This window comes from Falco rusticolus, chromosome 19 (assembly GCF_015220075.1).
Source record: "Falco rusticolus isolate bFalRus1 chromosome 19, bFalRus1.pri, whole genome shotgun sequence".
Classification (NCBI taxonomy): domain Eukaryota; kingdom Metazoa; phylum Chordata; class Aves; order Falconiformes; family Falconidae; genus Falco; species Falco rusticolus.
In genome coordinates, this window is record NC_051205.1 from 2,365,848 (window position 1) to 2,389,557 (window position 23,710).

The window sequence follows — 23,710 nt, forward strand, 5'->3', positions numbered from 1 at the left end:
CAATTGTTATATAGCCTCTATTGTCTTAATTAACCATTTTAGCCGAAATGGAAGCAGACAAATCTTTTCTTCTCCATTCCACCCCTCCTCTGCTGCACACTCATGCAGACAAACACAACCGAGTCAAGTGCTTGGATTTTAAAAAAAAAAAACAACACACCCCTCTGCATATACACACACATACACCTTCTTTCGGGTTAGATCTTTGCAAGGTTCGTTGAGAAAAATCACTCACCAAACAAGCACGGGGAGAAAAAAAAAATAATGCAAATCCTGACGTAACATGAATGGGAACAAATGGGTTGATTCTTTTAATCTCCTAATGTGCTTAATAAAGCATTATTGCAATGCAAATTTTATTTTAATGCTGTACATATTTTATTGGACATGCTGGTAATTTTAGTTGGCCGAACAATCCGCCGCTTTGTTTTACCGAGTTATTTCTGTTTGGGGGGTGGGCGGGGGAGGTGGGGATATTCTTGAGGGTATCGTGGGACTTCTGCCAACCCATACCCCCTGGGAATCTCTGCAACACACTCGTCAGAGGCTTAAGCCAACAATAAATAAATAAATAAAGAAGAGGGCCAAATTCTCCTCTCATGACCCCAGCAGAAATGCAGCAGCAATTCAGAAACGCCTCTCCCCACGCCGAACCCTCACAAGTCCCACAGCTTCTTTTCCCTCATCCCACCGGTTACCTCCCTACCAGCTGCAGCCCGTTTACACGGATTTAACGAGGTTTTAGTGGAAAAAGCCCAAGGAGCAAAGCAGGCATGGACACCGGCGCAAGGCTCTGCCCTTGGTGCACAGAGACAGTGCATCGGGGCGTGAGGACCTCGGTGCTGAGCCCTGCACAGGGACTCTCCAGCCCAAACCAAAGACAGGGCAGCACCTTCCATCCCCCCATCCAGCCTCCTCGAGGGTGGGTTTGGGATTTGTCCACAGGGAACATTCCCCATCCCCAGCTCACGGGCTGCACAATGCCAATACAGTCCCTTCCGCGCCACAAGCCGAAAAGTGGCATCTCTGCAGAACCACCATCAAGCAGCACCAGCTTCCCCTAAAGAAATCCAGGTTTTATGAACATTTTGAGTGTAAGCCTTGCCCTGAAGGGGGGAAAATCTGCCTCATTTTATGCCAGTGTGTCAAGGTACAAACCTGATTGCAAAAGAAAGAAATTAGTGACAATTATAATCATCATGCCGGGCTACAGCTCTCTAATAGAAAACTGTCATTTTGGCAGGATAAATGCAGCTTCAAGAGCTCTGTAAAACAAACGTGTGCAAATGTGCAAGTTTGTGAACGCTCCCGAGTCCACTCGGAAAGGTTTGTTTGGGGTTTTTTTCCACCACAGAGCTGAGCATCAAACCGCGAGCGGTAAAACCCTGAGATGAGCTGAAGGGCATGGAACAACCACCTGGAGCATTTTGGGATACAAGAGGCACAAGGTGGAGAAGCACAGCAAAAAGATGCAAAAGCCTTTACTAAATGCGTTTGTGGGGTCCTGGAGCTGGGGACACCCCCAACAGCCAGCAACCCCTGCCCATTTTGCTGAACATCTTCTGCCACAGCGTTTCATCAGGACAGGGGGATGAAGCGTTGCTCTGATGATGAGGATGGGGTCCTCTGCTAAGGTGGAGAGAAGGGAGCCAGATTTTTTTTTTGCAAAGACCTTGAGCACAGAGGGAGCATGCCTCGCTGCAAGCCTGGAAATCCAGCCCCCGAATCCACGTGGCAGCAGATTTGGGAGCTCACAGCAGCCTTTGCTGCAGGAGGTGGGGAAACCAGAGGCACCAAGGCAGTCAATGGTCTCTCCTCCACCACTGGGAAGGTTGCTCCCCCCACCCCCCCAGGCCAGCGATGATGTCAGGATGCCTTTCAGCTGCTGATCACCAGCAGGGAATGGCTGCAGGAAGGATTAAGGGATTAACGTGGTCCAGGAGCTACTTTAAGAGGTTTGCCACAGCCAAGAGAGCTGGGCTGCAGGGCAAGGAAGGCCAAGCAGGGACCCTTTGCCTTCACCAAGGGGGCTTGTAAGTCAAAAAAGGTCCAAACTGTGTCCTGGCCTTTCATGGTCCTCCCTCAGGACCTGTCACAGCTCTGCAAACCCACTGAGCTGTCGCTGGTGCCCTCCCAAGATGCAAAGAGCAGCATTTCTGGGGAAAAAAAAAAAAACCAGTTCTGCCAACCCGGTCTGCAAATTCCCGAATTCCCATCCCACTTCATTCCCAGAAGGTACACAGGGACACGGACCACGGAGACATCATGCTTTGAACCCCACTGGGGATCCCTGAGGGTCATAAGCTCCACCACACCAGCTTGGCCTCCAGTCACCCCCTGTAAGGGTGGGGGGGGTGTCCCAGTCTCCAGCACTCACAACCAGCAAGTCCAGCTCTGCACCCATTCCCACTCATGCCACCGTCACTAGGGCACCCCAACCACTGCAAAACCAACATCATTAAGGTCTTCCAGAAGAGCAGACCCTACAAAGACGATCAGGGTCATCAACACCCTCCAAAAAACCTTTAACATCACCCTCAACAAGACAACAGCCAGATGTTCAAACACCCAAAAAAAAGAAAAGAGACCAACCTGAGAGCAGAGGTGCAGGAGAACCAGCACTGGCACAGAGGGACACCACAGCCTGCAGCAACACCAAAAACCACAGAGGAAGGCTGAGAGAAACCAAAGCTCTCCTGTGCTCTCCTTTAAATAGAGCAACAGCCCAGGAGCCCAGGGTGACCTTGATTGCTCATGGGTCTCAGGTGTTGTCTCCTCAGGCTCACCGGGTGGCTACCAGCTTGTTCCCACCACTCAGCTGCTAGTGGTCTGCTTGGTGCCTACGCAGCTGGGGTGCAGGGACCTCGAGCAGGTGGAGCTGGGGTGGTGGGAGCTTGGGGCATGATCTGACCATCACGTGCATGCTGCATCCATCACGTGCAAGTTCCAACCATCACATGTGTGCTCCATCCATCACGTGCATTCTCCATCCATCATGTGCGTGCTCCATCCATCAGGTGTGTGCTCCAACCATCACGTGCATGCTCTAACCATCACATGTGTGCTCCATCCATCACATGCATTCTCTAACCATCATGTGGGTGCTCCATCCATCACGTGCATGCTGCAACCATCACGTGTGCTCCATCCATCACGTGCATTCTCCATCCATCACGTGCATGCTCTAACCATCACGTGCGTGCTGCAACCATCACATGAGTGAGTGCTCCAACCATCACATGCATGCTCTAACCATCACACACATGCTCCAACCATCACATGCGTGCTCCATTAATCACAGCGACACTCCAGCCATCATATGCATGCTCTGCCCAGCCAGACCTGGCTTAGGGAGGGCACGGGCAAGACATATGCCCTGGAAAGGAGGTGGAGAGGTCCAGAGGATGGCAAGGGTGTTGCTGCCTTTGCACAGCACACTAGAGTCTTCATCTTCGTTAAAGCCTCCAGGCACACTCTTAATGTTACCTCTCTAATAATAATATTTCATCTGCCTTATCTGATTAGTTTAGGCTCATTTGATTTTTGCAAAACACCTTTAATCACCTTGCAAATTCCCCATCATTATAAACAGAGCCACCACAAACATTTTCAGCAATCCAAGTTTTATTTTCAGCAATCTTTTTTTTTTCTTACATGCAAGAAAGGCAGTTGTAAAAAAAATATATAAATTTTTAAAATATGAACAAGACAGAGGCTGAGAAAACATTAACAAGGCCCTGTGCTTTTTGCTAAAGTGCCTTCATTTCATTATCATTAAATTTGCCTAGTAATTAGATTTCGGTGCATGAATATTTTAAAAAAATGTAACAGACAGGCTGTCAAAAAAAAGCACGACAACATCAATTCGATAATTTTTTAGACAGAGACATTCATAAGCAATTAACACAGATTTCCTGGGTTTGGAGACTTTTCCTTTCTTTTCTTCCTTTTTATTTTTTTCTTCCAGTCTCGTGTTCTCCACCTGAAATTGAAAGAAAATCCCTGTAAACATCAGCATTTCCCTTTCTGGTGGTTTTTCCCTGCTTTGCCAATACGGGAAGATGATCCCAGGGCCATTTTTCCCTCGCTTAGCATGCTCCTGTGCTCCTCTCCCCCGCCTCCCACCCCAGCCCGGCGAAACACAGGCAGGCATGAGGTTGGGTCATCCATCAGACCTCCCCACTCCTGCAGGACCGGATTAAATTAAGGTTGCATGAAGCTTCTGTCTTGATCTTCAGGCATTTCTGCTGAAAACAGTGATTTTGATCACTATTTGCATAATTGTACAGTTACGTCTTCACCGGGTCCCTAATTATATGATCTGTGTTCAACACTGCTCCAGACAGGGGGGGAGGCTTGCGAGGGGGATGCTAAACCGGCCGCTCTGCCGTTATCCCTGCATCCCTGGACCGCATCCTGGCTCCAGGTGAACTCCAGACCCTCTTCCCACAGCTCCTCCCTGCAGGCTTGTGGCCACCAAACTGCCATGGGGACAGCCCCGTGCTTACCCTCCCCACTCTATTTGTGCGTGACGTGCACCGAGGGTGATGCCAGCCCCCCCCCAAAAAAAGAGGGGGTGTGGTTGAGGTGCCAGTCTCTGCTCTACAGCTACCCAAACAACCCCTCGCAGAGCCATCATCCTCTGATTTTCACCCAAAGGGATGCAAAAGTCGAGGCGCAGCGCCGCGAGCCCTTCTCCTGCCCACGCTGCACATTTCCAACAGGACCAGAAGATGGATGGAAAACAACATAGTCCCAAATTTTCCCCTTCTTTCCCTCCGCAGAGGTCCCAGGAGAACCTCACGTGCCAGAAAAAAAATCCAGCCCAGGGGCTGTTTGCTGGGATGATTCAAGGTCTGAGCTATTTTGGAGGTGGGGGGAGCTCAGGGCAGGTTGGACCTGTGCCTGGCACCAGCAGAGACCCCAGACCACATTTCCCATACGATTGATACGGTGCCAGAGACCCCCTGGATGTGCCCAGGGAGGAGCTGGTTGCTCACAATTGCCTTCTTGCACTTGCAGGGAGGCAAATTCCTGCTCCCTCCTGAGCTCTTCACTGGGAAAACAGCAACATTTGGGTGGATTTTATTTCAGGCAGAACTTCCAGAGTTCCGGGGTTTAGTCCTAACCCAACACCAAACATTTGAAATACTCTAGAAAAGGGGCCTCTTTCCTCTGCGCATCCCAAACCCTTAAAAAATCATGGTTTTATTTCAGCTGAGCCCTCAAAACACCGGCCAGGCTCCCGCATCAGCTCTGTCCTCTCTTACAAGAGCAAAGTTTTGCAATGAGCCCCACTTGGGCCAGCTCAAGGCTGTTGCAGAGAAGTAGCCAAAATGATCTTTGCAGGTTTGAAAGAGCATGCACCGGAGCTAATAAACACACTGGGTGGAGAAACCAGCAACAAAAAACCCACCCAAAGCCCAGTTCTTCGACCTAAACACACACAGATGTTCAAAACCTGGGTCGCTCTTCTTTTTTTATGATTGCTCTCATCACCATCATCATCTCTGGCAAATTAAGAATACACAAAACAGCCACACACAAAGAAAATCCTAGACCTCAACTCAGGTCATGCCTTCCTAAAATCTCCTTTGCAAGGTTTTATCGGCAAGAGCAGGGAGTAGAAGCAGTTGGTACAAGCAGCTGAAAGACCAAATCAAAAGCATGTGAGCAGATTAAAGAATCAATCTCTCCGTTTGATGCAGAGGAAATCCCACTAATTATAAAGAAGGGGCTTATTTCCTGGAGTCACTCTGTTTGAAGTCATCAAAACTAGTAATACTTAATTACTCTACTTTATGGAATATATAACATCGAGCCCCTTCTCCCACTTGCCGGTTCTCTGATGCCATCGTTGGCACTGGAGTTTCCAGGGGGTTATGGTGATGTTCCTCCTCTACCTATGCACTTATTTATTCAAATGAAGCCCTTAACAGCCCTCACACGAGCCTGTGGGGAAGCATTTAAACGTGCTTTAAAAGAAGGTTATAATGAAGAAGAAGAAAAAAAAAAATGAAAAAAAAAAATCCAGAGCGATTTAGCCGTGCAAGCTACCTGGCTATTATTGCAAACGTGTGTGCATTCTGTGCACGCCGTGCCTGCAAACATTTTCCAGATCTGGAATTTAGAATTAAACTGAACTGCAGGTATCTGCCTCATCCAAATCCTTGAAAAGGGAAGGGGGGGTGTGGGGGTGTGTGCTGAAACTCGGCCCCCACCAGCCCCTCAGCAGCCCTGCAGACCTTATTGAGCAATCTTTGAGCACCCAAGGAAGAGAAGAGTGAGCTGCCAGCTCTTGGTGTACGGACACATCAAGATTACATCCATAGATAGAAGAAAAAAAAAAAATCCTCCAAAAAATTTTTTTATGGGGAAGAAAGAGTGACAGGTAGGCACAGGATCTTCTCAGAACTGGTATAAAGATATTTATCTTCATATCTTTATATCTTTATTATCTTCTCAGAACTGGTAAAACCATATTTAATATCGAGGAAGGTCTGATTTTCCTTATCTCTCCAGGTGGCCGTAGGGTGAACCTGGTCAGGACGTGCTTTGCTCAAGGGCCACCAACTGCCACCAGGCTAAAGCTTCTGGAGCCAGGTGATTGACGTGGAGGGGAATCACAGCTTTCGTTAAAACACAAAGAGCAATAATCGTATTTTTACAGGTGGAGAGAAACCTTGAAAAAAATCGGATCCAAGAGATTCAGGCGGGGAAAGGCAAGAAAAACTTCATTTTTATGAAGTGTTGCCATTCTCCACGCGCTCCGGAGTGCAGCCCTGGCACCGAAGCCGCTCCCAGGACCTCAAGCAAAGCCATCCCTGGCAAGGGAGTGAAGCCCACGGGATCCAAACCCTCTCCCAGGATGAGATGAGGCTCTCTAAGACCATCACTTTTCTAAAGGCAACCTCCAGGGAGCAGGTTTCATGAAAAGTTGCCCATTTCCATGGTTGGGGAGCACCGGGACAGCCCAGGTTTGGGTTTGACTTGCTCAACCCTGGCTGGTTACAAGACTTTTTCCAAATTGCTCTCTTTTTCCAACGAAGCTGGTAAATTTTGGAGGGTAGAGACAAGAGAACACCTCTTGTTCACCACCACCACCACCCCACCTACCTGGGGCTATAGGTGCTGCACAGCCATCACTACTAGGAGTAGCAATAATAAACCTCGCTGCTCCATCCTGGAGTTTCTCCCAAATAACTGCATCCAGGAGATGTGGAGCTATGTGCTACTGTTTGAAATTCTGCACATACCACCGCGCCTGGGGAACATCCCAGGAATGCTGCTGTGGAGTCATGGGGCTTCACAGCCAGGCATTGGGGGTGAAAAGGGTTTGATTTTTTTCCTTTTTTTTTTTCCTTTTTTTTTTTTTTCCTAAGACAGAAAGGGAAGAAATCCGCTAAGTCCAGGTTTGACCTGACTGGGAAACGCAACTGGGCTCCATATTGGTCTGAAAAACCCCTTTTAAGATGCCTGATCTTTGTGAAAACACCAAACCAGCACACATCTCTACAAACCCCTCTGCCTGCACGAGGACCCTTGCAATTTTGCTGGGGGTGGGAGAATGGGGGAGTGCTTTGCTCGGCAGCACCCGCACCACAGGCTCAGCACCTTGGCGCTCCCCAGCTCTTGGATATGCCCTTCCTTGGTGCTTGTGGCAGATGAGGTCCCAGAAATGCCCCGACGCTGCCAGGCTCTGCGGGAGGATAGATGTGCAGTGTGGTGTCCTGGGGGACGAGAGCTCAATTTCCAGCCCAGTGACACATCTGCTCCTGGTCCCCGATACCACGTGGCCCCACCGAGACTTTCTCTGCTTTCTCTTTTTTTCTGAGAGCGAGCATCCGCGCCGAGAGGCACAGCTCAGAGCCCTTTTCTCTCCATCTTTTCCCTGCTTGCATAACGGGAATCAAAATACTATTTCCCCGAGCAACACAGGGAGCCTTCCAACACTTAGCCCCTTGCAGCTGATGGGAATAGTTCTGAGCCAGACCTGAAATAAAATTCTCCCATCCCAGTCCCTCTGGAACTGAGGAAAACCCAGGATGAGCCTATTACTGATAATTTTTTGCTCTTCAGGTCTAAGGTATCAAAAGAAAAAAAAAGAAGGATCCGCTGAGAGGTGAACATCCCTGTGGTTGCTGGCTGGTAAGAGAGCAGCAAGAACGGATTTGGATTTTATCCAGAGAGGCTTTTGAGGGCTGGAGACGTCCTTCCCCGCCATCTATCACACAGCGGTGAGGAGCAGAGCCGGGGCTGAGCACCAGGTCTCAGCCACGATGCCCCACTGTGGGTGGGAGGGAGCCCGGGCTGCACTGGGCAGCCAGACGGACTTAACACCCCGCCCCCCCCAGCCGCCAGTTCCAGCCCTGTCCTACATCAGAGCTCCATGCAGCACTCCCAACAGCAGACCACTAAAGTTTTGGGGGCTGCTTCTTTGCACGCTGCCCTGAGGCCATGGGCGATGGACGTTTTCCCCATGCGACCTCAAAAAGGGATGCAGGCTCCAGCAGAGGAGGCAATTCCCGTTGCCTGAAAAATTGTGTTTTCCCACAAGACCTAAACCTCTCTGTAAGTTAAGCCCAAGGGCTTAAACGCTCTGCTCACGGGGGTCCCGCTCCTGTCGGCTCTGCCCTGAGGAAGGGGCGAGCGGGTCCCCACCGCCGCCGTCGAACGGGGACCTCACCACAGCCCGGCCGCGGTCTGTTTGTCACTTTTCCTTCATTATTTGCAGTTTGTACACAGGCGTCATTAGGGATTCATTCGGTTTCCCTAGCAGCAGGCATTAGTCTGGCTTCCCTTTCCCCCTTCCCTCGCCAGCGCCCTTTATTTTTAGTGTCTTATTTACAGTTTGACAGAGTAACTGTAACCCTTGCAAGCTACTCCAGCGGCTTTAATCGGGGGAATAATGGGTCCTGTCTGGCGATGAATAGAATTTAGGGGACAGATTGTTCCACACTCGCCCGGTGGGGTAATTTATTTATGTGCGCACTTGTCAGGAGGAGAAAGGGACGGGGGATCTGTATGCACCGAGGACACTGCCAGAGCTGAAAGGGAAGGGAGAATGGAGCCAAACGCCCCAGATCCCGCTGCCCCCCCCCCCCCTCCTCCGGCAGCTGAATGCCTCCGGTGGCCGTGAACTTGGAGGGGCCGAAAGCCCCATTCCCAGGCCCTCAGCACGTCAGCGGGGCCGCCGAGCGGCTGGGTTGCCGGCAGCGGGGCTGGGGGCTCCAGATGGGTCCAGCCACGGTGGGCAGCCCTCCCCGGCACTGCCCCGCATAGCCGCGGCGCGGGGAGCATGTCCCATAGCAACGGTACAGTAGCAGGAGCACAGCGGGGGTCTGGGAAGAGAGGCAAAGCCCTCGGAAAAATACAGGATGGGTCCAGACAATGGCCCCCTCTCATATCATAAATTACACGGCAGCAACAAAAGGGGACGGATCCTGCCCTCTTCTCTGCTCCCACAGCTTGTGCACTCACTGGGTGCCGCTGGGCATCCTTGGGCATAGGGAAAGTGGCGGCATGAAGGGTTTCCAAAGGAGGGAGATGGTGGCATTGTACCTCCTGGCCCATGATATCTCCTTCACTCATTCCCTGTCCCTCAAAACGCATCTCCTCCGCTCCTCAGCATCCCCGCTTTCTGCCCCAAAATGCTGCCGAGCATCCACTGCCTGGGTACCGGAGTTGTCCATCACATCGTGACCGTGGTCCCTCGGCCAATGCTAACCATACCCAGGATGGGGGAGAAATGGCTCCTGGTCCAGAGGTGGGACGCTTTCTCCTTCTTCCACTCTTCAGAGAAAAGGCCCTTTTGCTCCTTTTTCCTCTCGGTGGCTCAAGGCCGGGAGCGTTTTGCATCTAGAGCCGATAGCAGCAGCATCTCAGCTCAGCTTCTCCCATGAGCTTTTGCCTGGTGATGGCTGGGGCCGGAGCAGGCTCCATCGCAGCCCTCCCTGGGTTCCCATGCAAAGCAGGACAGTGGCATCCACCAAGCGCCAGGGCCACCGCAAGCAGGAGATGGTCCCCCTTAGCAGAGAGGATTCATCCCACCGAGACCCGGAGAAGAGGTGGGACAGATGTGCAGGGGGTCCCCTTACACCCACAACCACCAGGCAGCATCAGGCTAAAAGAGAAGGCGGGGGCTCAGGCTGAACCCACCCGGACCCAGGCACGGAGGTGCTGAAGCTCCACCAGAATTTGTTGCTGATGTTCTTTAAACTTGCCCCTGCTTGGCTTGGTTCCTACCTACTCTTGACACCTTTTCTTCTTAAAAAAGCTTTAAAGTTAGCGTATAATTACACTTCCTACCTAAGCAAAGACCCTTTGTGAGTTGCCAGTGTGGTATAAAGACACCCCTGGTCTGGCTACACACTTTTTACCCCTGTCTTGGCTGCAGTGGCATTTGCCTTCACCGCTCTGTTGGTAGAGTCAGGAATGAAACCACCATGGCCACAGATTCCGACCCCCGTTAGCAGCAGCCACGCTGGTATGGAGCATCTTTCTGTTCCTGGGTTGTTTCTTTTTTTACCGGTTTCCCAGTGTACTGGGAGAGATGCTTAGAGCTGGGTGAGCCGCGTGAGCCTGAGCGTGGGCAGATGTCCAAGCAAGCACCCAGACCCACCTCACCTGTGCCAAGTTCCTCTCCTGCGGGTGAGGATGCTACAAGGACCATGGCTTCTGGCTATGTTAGACTTTAACCGTGCAAGGAGCAAGCTAGGGGATGGCCTGGGAGGACTAAACCAGAGAGAAAGCACCAAAGATGTCACCTCCAGGGGCCGCGGCGCAGAGAAGTACAAAGTCTCCTCTGGATCTCCACTGGCCGGAGGACAGCCCGTGTGATGCTCCGTGCCCAAAGGCGATGCTCTGGCTGCTTTGGGAACAGGGGTCTGACTGATGGCCCCCACAGCCCAGGGACATGGTTGGTGAGAGCCTTCAGCTAGCACAAGCACCTGGGAGTGCTGGAGCAGAGCTGCATGTGGAGGTAGAGCAAGGTGGGGGCAGTGCCCGGACACAGGGGCAGGACCTCATCCCAGGGGCTGTCCACCAGCTCCTAGCTGAGGGACACACTTGGACCAAGAGCCTGTTCCAGGGAAGACCTTCCCCTTGGCAGAGAGCTCAATCATGGAATCATAGAAGGGTTTGAGTTGGAAGGGGCCTCAAAGACCACCTAGTTCCAACCCCCCTGCCACAGGCAGGGACACCTTCCACCAGCCCAGGTTGCTCAAAAGCTCCATCCAATCTGACCTTGAGCACTTCCAGGGACAGGGCAGCCACCGCTGCTCTGGGTAACCTGTGCCAGCACCTCACCACCATCATAGTAAAGAATTTCACCCTAGAAAGGAAGGATCAAGACCTCTCGTTGCTCAGCTGAACTCAAGCCAAGGCAAAAGTCCTTGCATACACTTCAAAAATGCAAGAAAAAGGGTTTTGCACCAGGACCCGGTGGGGCTTTTCACTGCCCCATGTCCTGCAGATGCGGGAGCCCAGCTCCTGAGGGTCGAGGGCAGCCCCTGCCCCACTCCATCCCACCGTGAGAGGAGAGCGGTGACGATCGGCAGAGAGACCTGCGGCATGATTGCGTTGGGCCTGGAGGGGGAAACCTCCTCGTTGGGTACAATGACTGTCTATTCTGCTGATCACAAGCCTAATCCTCTTTGGTTTTTAATTGGCATTTGGGCTAAGCTGATTTAAACCTCTTCACCTTGTTGGGTCCCCCCTCCCCACTTCTTTCTTTTCTTTTTTTTTTTTTTTATCCTTTTTTTTTTTTTTGACCAAATAACAACGCTGCCATCACCAAGTCCCCGGCACAATGACATCTTTGTGCGAGGGCGAGAGGAGAGGAAAGGGGAAGGGAGGGGGAGAAGGGAAATGTGCTGAACCCACTCGGAAACAATGCGGAGTTTGTGATTCAGACTTGACCACTGGCAAAGGACCCGCTTCAGCTGCGCCTCGTTAATAAACACACTGTCCCTTCCCAGCCCCTCTCCCCCTGCCCATCACCTCCGCCTCAGGCCAGCTGCCCACCAGCGTGGGTTCTACCTGTGGTCCCCATCCCTGATGGATGCAGCATCCCCACGCCCCGATGCCATCCGCCGGAGCGGTACCCACATCCCACCCCGGTCTCACCAGCGAGCTGCCCACGGGGCGATGCGCAGTGCTGGGACGGGGATGTCCCGGTGTCCTCTCCGCCCCACGTGTCCCCAGACTGGTGCTGGTGTCCCCACGCTGAAGCCCTGTGCTGGCCAGCAGCCCTGAGCAGCCTGGCTGGATGCTGGTGCAAATCTCAATCTACGCTGTGCTCCAGACCAGGGTCTGCTGGCAGGAGGAGGAAGAAGAGGAGAAGGAAGAAGAGGAAGGTGCACATGGGATCAGCTGTGGTGAGGGGCTTCTGCTGAGGGTCCCACAGGACAGGTCTTGCTGGCAGCTCCTGCACGGCCAGGGTGTCATGGCTTTTGGAGGGTGGGGTTTTTTCCACCTAGCCCCCACTCCTGGGTTCATGTTCTAGCGAGCCAATCTGAGTTAAAAACAAAAGCAACAGAAACACTTTTATTATCCTCTTTCCATTTAAAAGACAAAAAACCCCCACCAAAACAAAACCAAAACACCCCGAAAAAACTCCAAGGAGCCCTTTGTTCCTGCAGGTGGGAAAGGAACCTCTCACAGGGTTTGAGGATTAAGAGTTAACAAACCCGCCAGAACAGAAGTTAAATACAGAACAAAATCCACAATCCACGGTTGTTCGAGGTTTGGGTCCAGCGGAGGGTGAGGAAGGTGCTGGCAACAACGGAGCTTTTGGCTCCTCTTTTTCCCCAAAATGTTGTCACCATGGTCTCGCACCAGATCCCAAGCATTTGCCGTGGGGACACTCAGCCCATCCCACCAGGGTGCCAGTGCTAGAGACTGCCCAGTGTAAGAGCTTATGAAAAAGCTTTTTTTTAAAAAAAAAAAACAAAACAATAAAAAAAAATAAAATCCACTTACTGGAAATTCCCTGAGAACTTTCCCCAGGACCAGAGACCTGCGATTCGCCAACCAGAAAGCAAGCAGAGCATCATGTAGGGTGAACCCACGCTCCTCCCTGGCAGGGAGAGAAAGAAAAAAGGATGGGAAGGCGTTAAATGTCAGCCCAGTCCTCCCCGGGCTGGATTACACCAGTACAGGGAGATTACAGCCACGTTTCTGGCACAAAGTGGGAAGGAGGAAGAGGGAAGGTGACTGGAGAACTCTCAGCATCCTCACAACTGTGTCGGTTCCCCACACTGCGCCCTGGGGAGATGACCCGGTGGGTCGTAGCCCTGTAGGGAGCGAGAGGAGCTGGAATCTGCTCCAGGGGGATTGGAAATAGGGGAAAGCTCTCGTTGCACCGTCACCATCCCTTGTCCCCACCAAGCATGGTGCCAGCCAGTGGCCTGCTCTGGTCATAGTAACAATCCTGCCAACCCCAAGTATTCAAGAAATTACAAGCCAGGACTGAAAACTATAAATCTAAGTCAAAAAAACACCTTTTCCCCCTACTCCTCCTCATTTGCCTTCTGGGGAGCGATGTTCTCCAGGCATCCCTCCCTGCCCAGGGCAGTGGTGGCCCCACCAAGGCACTTGAAAGCCCAAACCAAACCCACCAGCACCCTGCAACCGGGGGGGATTTATCCAGGCACCGGGAAAACCGGGCTGCCCCAAGAGCCCTTTGCAGTGGCCAAGCCAGGGCAGACCCATCACTGGTGGGAGCTGCGTCGAGGGAAGGGGCTTGGATCAAATGCAGAGCGAGGAGGCCCCCGTGATGCGCCCCAGTGCCCCTAACCTCGGTGCTCCGCGAGGTTTTCCCCGTGCTGATGCAGGAGAACTCCAGCATGGGCAGCATCCCTGCCTAAAAATACCAAACCCGAGCAGCCACGACCTCAGCTGCTGCTCCGTATTGCTTTGGAACATCCTGATAGAATTATTTCTTATTTTAAGATCATATTAAAATTCACTTTATATATTTTTTTTGTCTGTATAAACTGCTTTTGTCCACGGCTATTCACAGGCTACGCATGGATTTTAATGCCCAGTGTAGAATTTACTTGGCTTGTTTAATAAAGGAATGCACTTGGACCAGGAAAAGAACCTTTTCTCCTGTCCATGAGCCCCATAAATCATTGATAACGCTACAGAAATTGGAGAGACTATCAGATTCTGTGCAAATAAAGTGACGGAGCGCGAGTGGCACTGGTGGGAGGACAGCAGGGTTGCCCAGCCCCATCCTCTCCTTCCAGCCCCACTTCTGCCCCACTCATATGCCCCATCCCAGGGTAAGAGGGAGAAAAAAAGGAAGGAAAAAAAAAAAATACAATCCCCCAGTGTGGACCAAAGGTTATAAATAAACGCAGTGAGAAATCAACTAAGTAGATGCAGCTTAGCCAAATAGCTAAGAGCCTTAGCGCATTTTTGCAAGTTTTAGGCAAGTATTTCCCATTCCTGACTAAGCACGTTTGGCAGGCAGGGGTGGGGGAAGCGCATGGCTGCCCACCCTTCACAGCTCGGGCTGGATCTGCTGCCGGGGCCACCCCACATCTCCCAGGGACCCCCATCTCCTTTGGGTCTGAAGCATCACCCCAGGTGGCAGCGGTCGAGGCCACCAAAAGGGATATGATGGTGATGGTCACCACATCCCTGGTCCCTTCACACCTTACAGATCCCATACGGGACCAGGACTGAGCTTCCCGGGGTGGGGGGCAACCCCAGTTGGGGCACGAGCATCAGTCCACCAGGAAAAAAAAAAAAAAAGAAAAAAAAAAAAGTGATTTCTTTTTCTTCTAAGAAGAAATTTCTGGTTATTTTTAATCTGCTTGCAAAACTCCCGTCGCACCAGGGTTAAACTCGCTCAGCGTATTTAGGCTTTTAACTTTCCAGGTCTCATGGCAACAGAGGGATGGGGAGAAATTTAAAAAAGAACACAAACCCGGCCTCATGTAACATCATTTTTTTTTCCCCTCAACCACAAGCCTCTCATAACCGGGACCTTCAGATAAAAAAACCCGCCCCAAAATATTTCAAGTGCTGTAGTAAAATTAATCAGTTCACACCAGGTCATCTGTTTCAAAAAGTGATTTTTTCTCCCCCCTCTCTCTTATTAACGTTAGTGCGATAACTTGGTACCCACAAAATCATCTGGACCAGGTGAAGCCTCTCACGCCTCTGCCCATCACACACAAGGAGGGGATGAATTTGCTCATGTTTCACATTTGATTTTTTTTTTCCCCCCTCCTAAGCAGCCACAAAATGGTCTCAGCAACAGAAAATGAGTCTGTTGAATTTTCTAGTAAAAAAAAAAAAAGAGGGGGATGGGGGAAAAAATAACAAACAGCTGTTCCCTAATACTATCGCAGTACACAAAGAATTAATGTCATCTATTGCGAGCAGGAAAAAATTCTGCAGCCGAGCCTCAAACCCCGCAATATCCCCATGTGGCGTGGAGGTCATTTTAAACGATAATTAAAAAAAAAAAAAAAAATCTGGTAAAAAAGACCATACGTTTGCCTTTGGTGCCATCCCCGCCGCGAAAACCGAAGCTGAAACAAAAGGAGGTTGATTTTTGGGGTGTGGGTCGGTGCTTTGCGCGTGGCCAAGGGGGGTTTCGTGGCTGCGACGCCCCGTGCCGTGACCATTGCCGGCGGGAAAAGGCAAATCTCTATGGATGAGGCCCGGGATGAGCACCCCATGGAGCCCACTGCCTGGCAGCGAGGCCGTGGTACCCGGGGCGCAGCGGGCGGGCTCCATCCCCATCCCTATCCCCATCCCCGGGATGCTGCAGGGATGCAGCCGACCGCATGGCGAGGACCAAGGGGGAAAGAGAATCGGCCATTTTACACGTCGGCTGCCTAAAATGGTGGCTCCCACCTTTTTTTTCCCCTTTCTGGTTACCGTTTTTCAGCACGCATGCACCCCGCGGGGAGGGGAGGGAGAGGGCCGCGGCCCCCCTGCGCGCGAGGGGCCGCCGGGAACAGGAGCCAAGATGGAATTAGAGGGAGAAATTAAAGGAGGGGAAGGGGGGGAGAGGGAAAGGATGCGCTTCGCCTCGACAACGCCTATCCGCCGTGTGGGTTTTTGTGGATCCTGCGGAAGGGAGAGGCAGGAAGGCATCGAGGGGGGGAAAAAATGGGGGGAAAGAGGGGAAAAAAAAAAAAAAAAAGCGCGTTTGGTGAAGAATGGCGAGGGGCAGGGATGCGCGTGGGGGTGCGGGGGAAAAACATCTTCCCTTCTTCTTCACCGACCCCCCTCGCCCTCCCCGCAATCCCGCTTGACTTTTCCCACAGAAGTAGCCACCTCCAAGAATGCAAATGACATCATTAGCAAATGCATGCAATCAGGTTTAAACTACGAAGATAGGGCTCGGAATTTCTAATGGGTTAACTCTTTCGCGCACCACCAGGATAATAAGAGCCCCGTGTCTTCCTTGGGGCTTTGTGTTTCCCTGGCCATCCCTGGGCACCCCGACCCGCACCCCTCGGCGGGTGCCCTGAAGTCCCCAGGGAGGGCATTGGGTGGAACAAAGCACCAGAAAAAAAAACCCAAAAAACCACCCAACAACAACAACAACAAGAAAAAACCCAACAAAACCCATTGGCGGGGAGCGGCTGCCCCTTCGTTAAACGCGCTGGCAGGAGACAAAGCAGGCTTAAATGCAGAATTGGGAGAAAAGAAAAGGAAAACACAGCAAACACAAAAAGAGAAAAGGGAAAGAAGGGAAAAGGGGGAAGAGGGAAAAAAAGGGAAATAAAAAGAGAATATTCATTGAAAAAAATAAAATTAGAAAGGAAAGGCAGAAAAAAGCAGGCCGCTGTCGGCAGAAGGTGAAACCCTCCCCGCGATGCATCGGCAAAGGGTTATGGCAGCCACAAGGGTTCGGCTGTTTGCATCCAACGCGCTTGCCGGGATGGGCGCAGAGCCACTCTCTTCTCTGCTGGAAAAAAACCTCACGAAACGCACCGAAATCCCGTGCTTCTTTTTTTGGAGGTTTGGCGTTGAGGAAAAAAAAAAAAAAAAAAAAAGAAAATAGACAGTTTCCCCTAGGCTGAGCCTGTTGTCCTCCAAGAGGGGAGGGAGGAGCAGAGAGAGGGTAGCGGTGGCACCGGTGCCCTGAGCCGCATCCCCGTGACCCGCCCCAGCGCCTTGGGATGCTCCAAGGGCATCGGAAACATGCAACTCGTGGGACCACCACCCTGTTTCTCCAAACCACTGGAAAAATCCCGGTTCCCCAGCCCAGCCCCAAAAACGCAAAGGCCCCAGCGCCGGGAACTGAAACAGGGAAATCCCGGCTGCGTAACCTCACACTCCCCAAAAGGAGGGATTGTAGGAATGATGAATATTACAAGGAGCTGTAAAGCAGAGAATCAATGCATTGCATAATTCAAAATATTTCTAGTGATGCTGTTATCGATCAACAACCATAACGCATTTTAATAGTACCGCCATGGTTCACCCAAAAATTACGCCTCACCTGCGCTAAAACCTCCTGATTTTTCTATTATTTTCTAGAGCTCCTTCCCATACTCACATTCAATATTTTTTTTTTCCCATCTGCTCAAAAACTCTTGGTCATTTAAGCTGAAGGCTGTTGGGAGCAATGATATGTGCTAGGGCAAGGATTTCCCAAATTTGACGGATTTGGTTAGAGAGACGGTAAAAAAGCTTGCTTTACAGGCAGTCTGGTGCGCTCAGAAATGCAGAAATCCAGAACTACTGGCCAGTTCTAAAAAAAAAAAAGCCCACCTTTTTATTTCATTTGTCTGGTCCCAGCCTGGTAGGGCCCCTGCAGAGTGTAAAATATTCCTTTCGCAAACCTCTAGTGTCCAAAAAGAAGAAAAAAAAAAAGGAAAAAAAAAAAAGTGAGTCAGGCTCTTTCCTACTGAAAAAAAGATGAAGGGGGAATAAGTAAATGAAATAATAATTTTTAAAAAGACGGTAATTTGGGTCGGTTTGTTTGGTTTTTGGCCTCCAGCATGCAGGCAGCTTGACAGCTGCGCGCTTTGCTCTGCTCCCTTCATCTGTTTTTGACTCCAAGCCCCAATTTCCAGTTCCCAAGCTGGAATTGGGTGGGTTGTTATTTTTTTTTAATAATTCTTGGAAATGATAATTTTAAAAAAAAAAGAAGGGGGAAGAGAAAGCCAAGTGCAGAAAAAGAAAGGGCTGGGGGGATGCTGGTTTGACTCCGGTGCCCAGCCGGTGATGCTAGCGCCGACAGCTACTTATTGCTAATGACTAATATGCAACATCATTATCATACCACGGTGCTGAGAAAGCAAACTTCTCTAATGCTTTCTTACGAGCACACAAATAGCATGTAAATTGTCATTTACCCGGGACAGTAACTAGTTAACTAGTTAGGATTCACTTAGCAAATACCTGGTGGCAAAAGCATCCCTGGAGCTGCGGCAGGATGGACGTCAGGCTGCTGGAAGAAAAGCAAGTTTGGGTTTTTAGCACAGGGTCGGCAAGGGGCTGCAGAAATTGCTTAATTTCTTACAACCTCCCTCACACGGTCACGTGAAAAAGGAGTTAGGCACCATTTTCAAGACTGAATTTTACATTTTTAATTTTTTTTTTAAATGTTGTTTGTTTGTTTGTTTAAACAGCGCCTGCTCATTCACCTCCCTCTTCCTTCACCTCCTTTCTCCATCCAATTTCACTACTCACATCTGTTTCAAACCCACTTGCTCTGTTTTTTCCCCCACCGTGATGCACCTCTTTGGCCCTGGAAAACATTTTTGCAACCCGAAAGCACCAGGCTGCAGCCTTTGGGCAGAGGGGTAGGAAAAGAGGTATTGCAGACATTTGCAGCCTCTACATCACAAAATTCAACTTTCAAAATGTTTTAATCACTTGGCATTAGAAACCGACTGCCAAATAACACACGCTGGGAGTGTTTATCCACACAGGGGGTGGAATGGATCCTGGCAGCTTTGACAGCAATTCCTCGTGCAGAGAGCTCTGCAACAGTGCTGGAAAGAAGGAAAAATAAGAGGAAATACATTAAAAAAAAAAAAAAAAAAAAAAGTAAAAATGGCAAAGGCAAGGTATTTCTTGACGATATGTTTTTCTCGACGAGGCCCGGGGGCTGCACATCACAAGATGTGCAACGGGAGCGAAGCGAGCGGCGTGCTGGACCACCGAGCATCCCCCATGCAGCCGCTTTGTCCCCCATTTCCACCACCAGCCATTTCAAAAGCCACGAGCGCCTCTGCCCAGCCTTCACCACGTGCCAAGCTGTCTTCTGCTAAAAAGCCCCCGTTTCCCTCCAAAGCCCCGTTTTCCCTCCTTGCCAGGGGGGATGATTTCCACTGGGATGCTCAGCACTCGGCACAGCGCTCTTCCTAAGCACCGTCATGGGGAAAACATGGGCTGGGAGAAGGCGCTGCTGGTCTTTGAATGAATCCAGCATCAGATCATGAAAAATCAGCAAGGGCAGGAAAAAAATATCCTAGACAGAGCCATGTGGAAACACCAAGTCCTTGGGATGGGACATGGGGCAGCAGGAGCTACCACTGGGAGGGGAAAGCCCCCAAAGGCTCCAGCCAGGTGCCCCAAAGAACCTTCCCAATGGAGAAGAGCCTTGAAAATCTCAAATTGCTGTGGCAAACCTCTTGGTTTTCCTACTGAGCAGGACTTTTTCGGGTTTTTTAGGAAAGATCTGGGCTTTGGGGCTATTACAGGTAGCAGGTGGCTTCCCTCCTTCATGGCCACTGGGGCCAGGATTCACCTGGGGACAACCCCCCACTTTTGGGGATGGTCCCGACTTTTCACCACTCCTGTTCAGGGCGAAAGGAAAAAGGGATTTTGCAGCAGCGACTCAAACTGCCTCGTGATAGTTGATGCAATGGGATGCAACGGGACCTGGAAGAGCCCTTAGACCACAAAACAATTCCCCCTGGGATTACAGAGCAGATTTGGGGTTTGATTATCAGGTTTTTAAAAAAGCAGGAGGTGAAGGCTTTTGATACCGTTGTTTTTGGAGGCAGGTGCTCCTGATACTGTTATTTTTAACCGGTTTTAACACGTGTCACTCTGCCCTTTTTTAAAGCCAGCTCAGCAACCTTTCCAGGACCAGATTTTATTTTGCCAAACTCAATTTTCCAACGCCTGGGGCTTGCAGATAACCCTCCCCAAAACCTGCTGAATTAAAAAAAAAAAGGAAAAAAAAAAAAAAACACCACCAGCCTTTTTTTTTTTTTTTTTTTTCTAATTTTCCCAAAGAACCAGAGAGGCGTGAGCACTCGAGAGTCAAATTTGCCCAGGACCTGCGTCCCCTAAGAAAGCAGGGCTCATTCGCCTTCCACAAACTCCGCAGCGGCAACAAAAGTCCCTTTCAAGCCCTTCCAGACGCAAGTCCTTCAGCTCAATTAGTCAGGCACACAGAGACACAAAAAAGCCTCCCATTCAGGCTAGTGGCTGGCTGTGGAGGACAAGGGCGAAGAAAAGATCTTTCTCCCCGCTTTCACTGGGTGTCATAACCAGAAAGCCCTCTTACGGGGGATTATTGGAGATAAGAGTCCGATGGAGGAGCTGGTGCAGAAGCTGGGGAGGGGGATGGGGTTTGGAGGTTGGAGCTCCCAAGGTCGGGTGAGCACAGCCGCCGGTAGCGTTGAGCTCCATCACAAGGAAATTTTTGTACAAAAATTACGATATTCACACACACATGCACCCCGCCCCGGTACACACAGGCGCAGAATAATCCCGGTTCTCCATGGCAACCTGCTCCGTGGCCATCCCTCGCACCGGAGGAGGGAGGCAGCTTGCCTTCGCCCCGGCTTCACCAACGGCTTGCCCTGGTGCTGGCAAAAGCCTCGGCCGAGGTGGGCGGCAGGGATGGGCAGCGCAGGCAGGGCTCCTCTCAGTCCCTGCTTTTCCAAAAAGAAGCCGTTATCTGGAACCAGGAGTGCCAAGGAGATGCCTGGCTCCGTGGCAAAGCTCTCCCTCCGGCAGCCCAGCCCTGCTGATGCTTCTAGGGAGGGGTGGGTTGAAGGTCAACCAGAACTTTTTTTAATTATAAAAAAGAAAACAACAAAAATAAGGTGGGGGGGGTGGGGTGGGGGGGAACTTGGTGGGTTTTGTTGTTCAAAGCCAAAACAAAGGGGGAGAAGGGAGAAAATTCTCTGGAGAATGGGGTTTGTCTGCAAAATCACAAAGGGCTCAGTGGCCCAGAGCCACCCATCTTCCGTGGTACCCATCCTCTGTGGTACCCATCCTTCGTGGTACCCATCCTCCGTGGTACCCGGCCAGCCCAGCGGAGCACCCCGAGCCCTCAAACCTCCCAGCAGCCAGAGGGGTCAAATCCAGCACCTCCCAGCCAGGCCCGAGCAGGTAGAAAAGTCCTCTGGATACCAACAGTGCCTGGAGGGATTAATCAGAGCTCCCGAGTGAATTACGTGCCTAATTCCCTTGAACCATCCAAGTTCTATTCCTAATTCCCTACAGCTTTTCCATTGACTCCACAGGCAGCTGAGGAGATTGGTGCACTTCCACACATGATTTGTCTACCAAAACAGGGGAGAACAGAGACAAATTCAAAGCAAATGCTAGAAAATTTAGTTTTTTGGTTTTGTTTTGTTTTGTTTTTTTTTATCTCCTGCTCTGAGCCCCTGCAGATCGCCGCTGTGGGGTGCCCCCCGCTCCTGGCACCATCAAGGAGGGGCCGACAGGAACATCCAAGTTTTTTTACAAGGCTCGGGGAGGGGATATAAACTCGCCAGCTCAGGGACAGAAAGCCGAGAAACTCTCTCAGAATATATTATCCCATAATTGTAGGGTTTCAAGCACTTTCCTCCCAAGCAGCTGGTGCCTGCTGATGCCAGAGAAAGGTTATTTGGCCCAGATGCATTCCTGCCCCGTTCAACCGGGGAATCCCTAAAACAATCCGCTCCTACGAAATGCCGTAAAAGCTGAGTATTTCACTCTTACCTAAAATAGTAGGTATTTACTAAAAGCCAAAGGAACAGATGAAACAAAGCAGGCACCTCCGGGAGAACACTTCCTCCTCTCCAAAGAGCACCGAGTGCCTCCAAAAGGATGATGAGGATCCGGGGGACCCCCTTGCTCCTCCCCAGAGCTCACACAGTGATTCAGGAGATATTATTTTTCCCCCCCCCCTCTTGCCCTAAAAGGGCAAGTTTTGAGCTTCCAGCAGGCAGGAACCCACTGAAGGTCAAATTAAAGCTGGTTTACTTGCATCGACCCAAGCGATGCGAGACCACAGGATGAGCCCCCAGGAGCCACACATGGGGCTCGGGGGCCAAGCTATCCCCCCACCCCAATAAATACTTTTTTCCTTCCCAACACTTATTAATCAGCTTTTTTTGGGTTGGGTTTTTTTTTTCCCCCTCGGAGAGCCTGCATTTTCTCACCATCCCAGAGCAAGCTCCACCTCGTGCCCTCCACCTGCCCGTCAAAATTCATCGCATGAGACCGAGCGGTTAAAGCCAGCAGATGCACCCAGCGCGGATGCTCCCCCCTGCTGCACCAGCATCCTGGCACAACCCCCTTTGTCCCAGCTCCTGTGGTCCTAAAAGCGCTGAAAGTAGAATTAAAAAGATTTTTACACCTAGCCTGGGCTGTCAAAGCCGAAGCTCAGGCCACGGCTGTGGCTGCTGGGTGAGGATTACACAGCTTAGCTTTACAGTTACAGATGCCAGGTCCCAGGCTGGTCTCGGCTATAGCAGGATAAATCCCAGAGCTATACGGCAGCACGAGACTGCGATCCACTGATAACCAGGGATGGATTTGGCCCAGAGCACTGACCCAAGACCTCCCCATTAGTCTTCAGCCTTCAGGACATCAGGACATGCCCCCAGCCCCAACACCAGAGGGGGGTCCCTCGCTGCGGCGGGCATAGGGCTCCTAACTCGAGACTTCCCAGCTCTTTTTCTGCCAAACTAACCACTGTCACCACGGTCTGGTAGGTGGCTGGATCCCACCTGCCCCGAAGCCCACCGGTTATCGCCCTTCCTGCCCGCCTTTGACAGCGCCAGGGGAAGGGCAGCGAGCAGGGAGGTGTCAGGACTCACACGCACGCATCCCTTCCTATCTCCATCCCTGAAAATCCTGCAGGGCAAGCCAGAATGCAGCCCCAGGACTATTTTTAGGCTTCCCCCCCCCCCCCCCCCGCTTCCCTGCCACGATGGCAATGCTGTCACACAAGCCTGGGCCAGCAAAACCTCCCGCAGCGACGCGGGCGAAGGGGAGAGGCGATGCTGCCAGCGCGGGCGGTGAGCGCCGCAGCTTCGCTTTCACATCCAATCACCCCGGCTGCATCTGAGCGACCTGCCCGCTGGCGGCCCGTCTCCTCCAAGCAGCCTGAAGACCACAGAGCTCATCATTTTCCTTCCAGCTGTCCCTCCCCACCCCTCCAGGCCACTGCCACCCTCTTCCCCTCGGGCAGGGTGCGGGAGAGCCGTCCGGTCCCATTTGCTGGGCACCCAGCGGCATGTTTGCACCTTGGGATGGCACGAGGAAGGGGGTGGGGGATTCAAGAAATCCCATCTCCCTTTTCCTCCTGCCATACAAAGACGGGCATCGGACACCCCAAAGCCATCGCAGGGCGTTGCAAACCACCTGGCAAAGTGCCGTGCATCAGGAGCCAGTCCTGCATCCGCAAAGCCACGACGGGGATGGGGACGGGGGTCAGGGCGAGGAGGCAGCTGCCTGCACCCCTCCTCTCATTTGTGCAGGGAAACGGGGG

The 23,710-nt window shown here is 51.5% G+C and overlaps 1 protein-coding gene across 11 annotated transcripts in view; it reads right to left on the bottom strand.

Moving 5' to 3' along the window:
• Positions 1-3,606: 3,606 nt before the first annotated feature.
• LOC119140068 (one cut domain family member 3-like) overlaps positions 3,607-23,710 on the bottom strand; it is a 31,002-nt gene continuing 10,898 nt past the window's right edge. For 3 of the 11 annotated variants that reach the window (XR_005101540.1, XR_005101541.1, XR_005101536.1), the window contains 3 exons: positions 18,382-18,430; positions 12,982-13,078; positions 3,607-12,514 (listed from right to left, as the gene is read on the bottom strand). Coding sequence is in view for 1 of the 11 variants with exons in the window: in XM_037371109.1 (XP_037227006.1) it covers positions 12,476-12,514; positions 12,982-13,078; positions 17,749-17,821; positions 18,382-18,430 (258 nt within the window). In the remaining 10 variants the exon portion in view is untranslated. Of the gene's footprint in view, positions 12,515-12,981; positions 13,079-17,748; positions 17,822-18,381; positions 18,431-23,710 lie in introns of all 11 variants that reach the window. The other 8 variants (XR_005101545.1, XR_005101539.1, XR_005101542.1 and 5 more) reach the window with 6 other exon arrangements.